The sequence below is a fragment of the Mandrillus leucophaeus genome, unplaced genomic scaffold (assembly GCF_000951045.1).
Source record: "Mandrillus leucophaeus isolate KB7577 unplaced genomic scaffold, Mleu.le_1.0 Scaffold124, whole genome shotgun sequence".
NCBI lineage: Eukaryota > Metazoa > Chordata > Mammalia > Primates > Cercopithecidae > Mandrillus > Mandrillus leucophaeus.
The window spans coordinates 3,224,298-3,233,546 of NW_012100765.1; the positions used below are offsets into that span (position 1 = coordinate 3,224,298).

Below are 9,249 nucleotides of genomic sequence, written 5' to 3' on the forward strand. Positions count from 1 at the left end.
ATGTTATTTCATTTCTCTGATAAACTGTAGACCTTTTACTTTTGTTTTCAACTGTATGTGTGATCTAGAATCTGCCTGTATGATTTCTCTTTCTCTGCTTCTCACTGGCTCATCTTCTTCTTCCTGATATCTAAACAAGTATTCTGTCTTCAAATTTCTTCCATTTCCATACTCTGTCTCTCAATAATATCATATGAAGATGTGGCTTAAAAAGAATTTCTTAAAGGATAATTTTACAAACAGCTCTCAATTTCTATCCTGTAATTCTGTACCAAGATTTTGCAATGCATTACCAGTAGTCAAAATGTACTAAGTATAATTCATTCATTTTTCTCATTTGTTAATCCATTCAACAAATAGTCATACTTTAAAAAAGAGTCAGTTGGCTAGGACTGGAATAATCAAGGATTGAAAAATAAAATTAAATGAGGGAAGCATACGTCTGATCACACAGACTCTCAGAGGCCACTGCAAGAAGTTTGAATTTTGTTTTAAAGATGACCGAAGGCCACTGGAGGTTACCTGCCCAAGGCCACCCACGGCCAGCAAGTTATAGAAACATAGAAACATAATTTGAACACAGACATGCCTGTCACCAGAACGCAGGCTCTTAACCACTCTTTTGAACTGCTTTTATAAAACTAAAGCAAAAGCCATTCCACCAGAGAACCATACTTACAATCTTGATATTAGCAATACTATCTTCTGATGTAGGGGTCGGCAAACTATGGCCTATGGGCCAAATCCAACTCACCACCTGCTTCCGAAAATAGTTTTATTGGAAAGCAGCCATGCTCATTTGTTCACATATTGCCTATGCCTGCTTTCACATCATAAAGCAAAGTTAAGTCACTGTGACAGAGACAGTGCACAAAGCCTAAAATATTTACTATCTAGCCCTTTATAGAGTTTGTCAATCCTTGTTCCATCCAACTAAGGAACAGGAATAAAGGAGAGGATAAAGTTGAGATAAGTCGGCCGGGCGCGGTGGCTCACGCCTGCAATCCCAGCACTTTGGGAGGCCGCGGCAGGCGGATCACGAGGTCAGGAGATGGAGACCATCCTGGCTAACACGGTGAAACCCCGTCTCCACTAAAAATACAAAAAATTAGCCAGGCGCAGTGGCAGGCGCCTGTAGTCCCAGCTACTCAGGAGGCTGAGGCAGAAGAATGGCATGAACCCGGGAGGCGGAGCTGCAGTGAGCCGAGATGGCGCCACTGCACTCCAGCCTGGGTGACAGAGCGAGACTCCACCTGAAAAAAAAATTAAATAAAAAAATTTTTTAAAAAGTTGAGATAAGTCCAGGATGGGTTAGAACACTGATAATACAGATAGGGCAAGGAAGGAGAATGAGTTATATATCATTCAACTTCACTCTACACAACTTCACTCACCAAAACCAAAGGAAGAATATGCAAAACTGAACAAAATTTCCTTTTGCAAAGGAAGAATGCAAGTTACTAATGAATCTCCACATCTAAAGGTTCTTGAACACAGACAGACTTGAGGCTGCAAAGCAGGGGTCTTAAGACAATCAGGTATGAGGGAATTGCAAAAGACAGGGCAAAAAAGCTAAAGAAATGGCTCTCTGCACCTTCTGTTCCACATCATCCAATTCAACACATAGTTATTGCACAGCAGCTGATGCTAGATGTCATGGAAAAGCACAGAGATAAATAAGTCAAAAATCCCTGCTCTCAAAAAGACTGAATTTCAGTAGGGAGAATTAGGTAAGTATATAAGTTATCATAATATAAATAAAAAATTACATGTCATAAGAGAAATGAAAAGGGGTTCAAATATACACAATCTTGCAAAAGACTCACTGCACAATAATAAAGTATAATTTTACTGAATACCCTCTTGATCTTCTAGTGAGGAAAAAAATCACAGGATAGTACATTCTCCATCTTTGCAAAGTTTTGAATGTCCAGTATAATTAACACAATTAGCAAAATAAAATATCTGTTACTTCCATATAGCCCTGATTGCTAACACCGTTCTACCAAGACAAAAAGCAGGACACTTTCTATAGAGTATCCCAATACAGGCTACACTTTCCATTGAAAGACTCATGTAAAAAATTAGATCCAATATCCTAGAGTAAGTCCTGTACCATTGAGAAGCTCTTAGTTGTTTGTTTTTTAACTGTGGGTGGGTTTATTTCTCCTGAGGTTAGAAAGCTATCCAGAGGACAGCTCTTTAAATATTCCCTTCAGAAGGAGCCTCAAACTCAACATGAGAAAATAGTTACAGAAATCCCTAATGGTCCAGCCAACATACATTTTTCATAAAGTGATTATCCTCCTGCAGCCTCAGCTTCCTAAGCCTTTTTCCTCCCTTCTATAATTGTTTTCCTTGTAGGCCAGGCAACAATTACCACTGCTACAAGACTAAGGAGGTTCACAAGCAACATATTTTACAATACCTAAGTGTAGTGTCTCTGATATCTGGTGCTTTTATCACTAATTGCACTATAAAATACGCTATTAAAACAGGGACAAACAAGATTGTAAAAATCACATAATGGACCATGACCACTTACAAAAGCCATTCATAACTGTTACTGTACCACTCATTTTTCTTTAATTTTCAAGTTATATAATTATTTTTCCAAATTTTTACTTCTAGGGGATACCATCAAGAAAAAGAATACATCTAGGAGTTATACAACATGCACACATGCTCTTAAACATATTGTTTTATAAATTTGCTCAAAATCAAATTACATATCATGTCAGAAAATGTGCTAAGAACACTGAATTCCTAGAGACAGCTACGTGATTCCTTGGAAGTAATTACAGGTATGATCAATGCATTTAAGCTATGATTTCTTCACAAACTTTCGGGTATGCTACTGAAAGCACAGAGAAAAACTGTAGTTTCACAGTTCCAATTGTTGAAATATACAATACAACATAGCTGATAAAACATTTATATCTTGAGGGCAGAAAGAATGATCAAAGGGTGACATTACTGTGAATTACTGGAGGATGTGGGTCAATGGAATTACCTACAGTACTTCACGTGTCATCAGCATGCACAAACTCATGGTTAATTTTCAAGTCTGCAGATGAGCCTTTCAACCCCTTCACTATTTATTCACATGTGTAACCATTTAAAAACATGAAAATCAACAAGAGAGACTAAAATTAAAAGTATTTGTGCTATTCATTACTAACTCTAATGAATATTTAGACGGAACTAGAATTTTAAGTAGTGATTCAGATGAAATACTGAGATTGTCTCTGGGTTTCATTTATCCATTACTAAAGACAAACTAGTTCTAATTCTACCACATTACACAAATACCACAGACCAAACAGTGGCTAGCCTCTACAAAACTAAAGATAAGTAACCAATTCATGAATTGGGACTGGTTTTTTTAATAGGATAATCTTCTGTTAACTGAAGAAGTAACTTATACTTTGATTATTAAGTGTCAGTAAGGAAAGTGTGTTTGAGTTGGGTCTCAGAAAAATTTCAATACTTCTGCAATGCCATCATACTTATTCTGAAACAATTTCTTAAATCTTTACAATGGTTTAACCTTACTAAAATCAGAACCTAATTTTAATAAAATGATACATCACAATTACAGACATCTTAATTGTACCTAAATTATTTTTTTCCCTCCTTAGGACATTAGCTAGTGCTCAATCTTTCAACAGAAAGACTACCAAAAATTAAGACAGATTATATACACTTGTTTGCCCTAATTTCAGAAACTAAAGTCACTTAATTCAGTTGGAAGGATTTTAAAATATTTGACGGGTAAGAATAATTTACTTTTTCAAATGCCAAGTACTTGAAAAACTCAAACTAGGTTGGATAAACCTAAATGAAAATCAAAAGCTTATTTTTCAAGTGTCATCTGTCAAAAATTATTTCCTAAGATATGCCAAAGTCATGTTACCAAATGAAGTTAAATTGGGGTCTACACACTTCATGAGCCCACATACAAAACTTACTTTGTCAGATGCCTCAGAAGCCAAGAGGTTAGTTGCAAGGGTTTGGAGCTTATGATGGGCCATATTTTTAAGAGCAGCAAGACTACGTCTTGTCATAGCTTGTTTCAGGTTGACTGCTGGATGACTAAGTGAATCGACAGCAGCAGGAACAGCTTCATCACAAGCGTTCAGAATTTCAACTGCTGTTATCCCCATCACACAACGATCCAATGCACCTGTGAGAAAAATATATTCATAAATATTTCATAATACTACAACATTTTGAATAGTTTGAGAAAAAAAGGGTATGAAATTTTTTTATGTAGAAATATGTTTCATCAACGCCTCCTGGAAATATTTTTTTTGTACTTCCTTCCTCTAACGATCTTCCATGTAGTACCTACCACCTCAATGAATTCCTCCCCACAAAGTCCCTGATGCAGCTTCCCAATAAAGTCAAGTTCAGAGCTAAGATTCCAACAACTTTCTCCAGGCTTTTCTACTCTTTCTACCTCCCAGACGGTTTTCTTGGCTACTTCTGTCCCATCACACCAGTATGAATACTAAAATCTATGACTTGACCTTCCTCTAAATTGTATATCAATCTTAAAATCTTACTAAAATTTGCTTTTTTCCTCCTTGTATAATTGCTGAAGCTTCTCTAAGAAACTTCCACAAAACAGAAAAAACATTATAATTTCTCCATTCTCTCTGCAAATTCTTGACTCTTACTCTCACCACCCAGTCAAATATTTCTTCATATGTTTGTGGAAATTACCACTACTTCTATTTACAACTACTGTATTTATTTATTTATTTATTTTTGAAATGGAGTCTTGCTCTGTCACCCAGGCTGGAGCGCAATGGCACGATCTCGGCTCACTGCAAGCTCCGCCTCCTGGGTTCACACCATTCTCCTGCCTCAGCCTCCCCAGTAGCTGGAACAACAGGCGCCCAATACCACGCCCGGCTAATTTTATGTATTTTTAGTAGAGATAGGGTTTCACCGTGTTTGCCAGGATGGTCTCGATTTCCTGACCTCGTGATCCTCCCACCTCGGCCTCCCAAAGTGCTGGAATTACACGCATAAGCCACCATGCCCGGCCTACAACTACTTTAAAGCTTCCTCATTTGGCCATCCTTTCCATTTATCTCCATCTATGCATTTCTTGTCTAAGTCAGAGCACAAATTTCCTCCAATGCAAGCTTCACCACCTCCTTCACCCACCTTTCAAGCTCTTTATGTTACATTTTCAATGAGTTATTCCCTGGCCCTCTTATCAAATTCTCCCTTTTCTGCTTCATTTTCTCCACAACATGAACACCACAGAACATACTATATGTTTAAAGTTTTTGTTTTTTTTTGACCTGCCTCTCTCCACCCAGAATGTAAACTACACAAGAGCTAGAGAGTTTCAGATGTTTTGCTCACTGTCGTATCCCTGGTACATTGAACAGTGCCTGGCACATTAGAGGCACTAAGTAACTATTTGTTGATTAAATGGAGATAGAGTTACAGCCTCAAAATACAGAGTTGTAACAAATCTATGAGAAAAAAATAAGCCAACAAAATAATGTTTAAAGAATATGAACAATCGAGAAAAGAAATACAGATAGGTAGTAATCATACAAAAAGATGTCAACCTCACTAATAATCAAAGAAATCAAATTGAAGCAATAATGAAATACTATTTATCTCTTACCTTACAGATATTCAGCATTCTCAAGTGTGTAAGAAAACTGGTAATATATTTTTAGTACAAATAAAAATTAGTAATTTTTTAACAAATTCTATTAAATTTAAAACTCACATTTCCTTTAACACAGGAATTCCTCTTCTAAGATTATGCTAAATAATGATACCATATCCAAACATATATGTGTGTGGTTGGGTTATAATTGTCTTAATCATAATAGAAAAATTTTTTGGAAACCTAAATATCTATCATTAGTAGACTGGGTCAAAAATTTATGATGTATCCACTAAAAGGAGTACTGTGAAGTAACAAACACAATGTTTAAAAGGAAGCTCAGCTATATATATTAACATAGAATAAAAGCCACAACATATTGTTAAATGAAAATAACAAGTTAGAGAACAGTATTCATAGTCTAAAGTGGGGGAAGGGATATTACAGTCACAGAAAAATACTCTTAATAGATGTACACTACATGGTTAACAGGGTATATTTACATGACTGAATTAGTATAGAACTTCATATTCTTGTACATGAAGATTTGTAAGATATCAATTTTTTACAAATATATATCATGTTTTTAAATATTGTGGGAAAAGATTATTTTAAGTAAATTAAAGTTAATTTGATTTTGAAAATAATATGATATTCTTTCAGATATCTTAAAGTTTCACAGGAATAAATTTAGAATTTACTGCTCTAGCTCTTAATTCTCTATTAGATGTGGTTTGTAGTTATAATAGAAAGGCTTAAGTGACTTTCCCTTATTGATATCCAAAATAAAATCATTAATCAACAAATAAGTGAGAATATACTACCTGCAAAAACACCAAGTAACTAATTTACTCTCTGGTGTCAAAAGTTTATACTTCCTCTCCTCTTCTGAACAACTGAGCCCCAAGTTAGTAAACAGACCTGAGCAAAGGTAGGAGTCCATGTCAGAAAAGGGGCATGGTGGTGAAAAGCAGGCCTGCAGCAGCCCAGGGCAGTATGTCAGAGGCTGAGAGGGTGCAGAGGGAAGCTAAACAAGAGGGAGGTGGTGGCAGCAGTTTGGCACAGAGTTCAGCCCCAGAAGCATGTGCATCAAGAGACACTGTTGGAACCCGAGTGGAGAGAGGAGGGAGTTCACACAGTGAGGCAGCCCAGAACAGATCCCAAAGGTGAGCCTAAGAAATCAACACATGAAAGCAACCTGGCACAGAAGGTTGAAGTCTAAGAAGTATGAGAAGAGCATTCACATGGTGAGGGGGAATGGTATGGGGCCCAAAGAGTGAAGAGGGTATCTATGCAGGTAGGCAGCTTTGCACAGGGTGCTGGATCCCAAAAGGGGAGAAAGGATGTCCATGCTGGGAAGAGAGGACGTCAGTCACAGGGTATCAGCCAGGATGGATAAAAAGCACAACCACATGACGAGGCAACATCATCTACTTGTGCTGTACAGCAAGACAATGCTGAAAGAAAAAAAATATCCAGTGTGAAGGGACTGCCACAGACCAAATCCAAGACATCACATACGAGTTTAGGAAAGTAATCTATTGTATAAAATAGAGATCCAACTGAAAATAAATGAGTAACTTAAATGTTTGATAAAGAAAAGCTATTTACATGGTTTCAAAGTATCTCTTCACAAAACACTTACTAATTACAAAAAGAAAAAAAATTAATTTTCCAGTGAAGAAGCCAAAAAAACACCTTGTGACCTAAGTAAACACTAGTGATGAAACAAATTAAAATCATATGCCAACTGATAAGATGTAATGAGAAAAATGTCAGTGATTTTTTTGCCAAAGATACATATTCTGAAAATAACCATGAGAAAACATCAGATAAACAGAAATTGGGAAATATTTTATAAAACGACTGGCCAGAAATATTCAAAACTTTCAGTCTTTAAGGTGAAGGAAGAACTAAGGGACTATTTTAAATTGAAAGGGGGATAGAACTAACTATGCATAATTCTAATCTGGATCTTTTCGCAGTAAAAGACTGTAGTGGAGCAACTGGAAAAGTTGGAATAAAGTCTGAAGATTAAATAGTTGTAACACAACAATGGTAATCAACTTCCTGGGGCGGGAGGGACCCATTGAGTGAGGGTCAAAACATTTGCACATAAGAAGATAATCAACAACACAAGCCAAAAAGAATAATAAAGAGGCCGATATGGTTTTGCCCTGTGTCCCCACCTAAATCTCACCTTGAATTGTAATAATCCCCATGTGTCAAGGGCAGGATAAGGTGGAGATAACTGAATCATGGAGACAGTTTCCTCTATGCTATTCTCCTGATAGTCAGTGAGTTCTCACAAGATCTGATGATTTTTTAAGGGGCTTCCCTCTTTGCTCAGCACTCATTCTCCCTCCCGCCGCCCTGTGAAGAAGTGCCTTCCACCATGATTGTAAGCTTCCTGAGGCCTCCCCAACCATGTGGAACTGTGCGTCAGTTAAACCTCTTTTCTTTATAAATTAGCCAGTCTCAGGTATTTATTCATAGTAGCATGAGAATGGACTAATAGAGGTTCAAAAGATAGAAAAAAAAATCCATTCCCAACTAAACCTGTTTTTAAAAACATTAGGGAAACAGTGGACTCTGCCTTAATATTTAAAGATTTTGAAAATTCAAATTAGCAGAAAAGACTTCTGCTTCCAGCCAAGACGGAGTAATAGGAACTGAATTTACCCTTTTACGTAAAATAATTGGGAAAAAATAGATACAAGATTTGAAACAATGCTTTTTCAGACAATCCATAATTGACAAATGTCCATTGTCTGAACATTGATTGACTAACACCCATTGTCTGAATAGCCTAACAGATTCCTTAGCTGAGAGTACAGGCAGATAGAGTTTGCAACAGAATACCAGGGTGAAGAAAGCTCCAGAGAAACCTGCAGAAGGTCCTCCTTACATATTTGGCAGAGTGCTGATTACTGTGTGACTGTGAAGAAACTAACTACTCAAGGCCAAGGAAAGAACCACTTCAAAAGATTAGAGGGTGCAGTACCCAGGACTCAGACAGGATTGTGAATAGTGCCTACTCACCAGCCAGACTGGAAACCTCACAATTCATGAGCCACTGGGTACAGTTCTCAGGAACGTCTTCCCTTTGCAGTGGATAACAATTAGCTCCACATTTAACCCTGCTCCAGCCCTACCTAACAAGGCAAAACCCAAAAGGATCAAGCTGTTTCTCAGTAATTTAACTGTGTCCCACAACAAAGCTCAAAACATTTGCAGAAATACAAAAATATCCAATACCCAACAAAATAAAGTTCACAATATCTGGTATCTAACAAAAAATTACCAGGCATGGCCAGGTGCGGTAGATCATGCCTGTAATCCCTGCACTTTGGGAAGCTAAGACAGGTGGATCACCTGAGGTCAGGAGTTCAAGACCAACCTGGCCAACATGATGAAACCCCCATCTCTACCAAAAATACAAAAAATTAACTGAGCATGGTAGTGTCTATAATCCCAGCTTCTCAGGAGGCCTGAGGCAGGAGAATCACTTGAACCTGGGAGGCGGAGATTGCAGTGAACCGAGATCGGACCATTGCACTCCAGCCTGGGCAACAAGAGTGAAACTCTGTCCCAAAAAAAAAAAAAAA

General features: G+C 37.4%; 1 protein-coding gene across 1 annotated transcript in view; it reads right to left on the minus strand.

Moving 5' to 3' along the window:
* Positions 1–9,249, minus strand: part of WDR7 (WD repeat domain 7) — a 419,729-nt gene that overhangs the window by 336,819 nt on the left and 73,661 nt on the right. Inside the window, exon 14 of the mRNA XM_011971716.1 lies at positions 3,972–4,186. Within this exon, the coding sequence (XP_011827106.1) occupies positions 3,972–4,186 (215 nt within the window). The remainder of the gene's footprint in view (positions 1–3,971; positions 4,187–9,249) is intronic.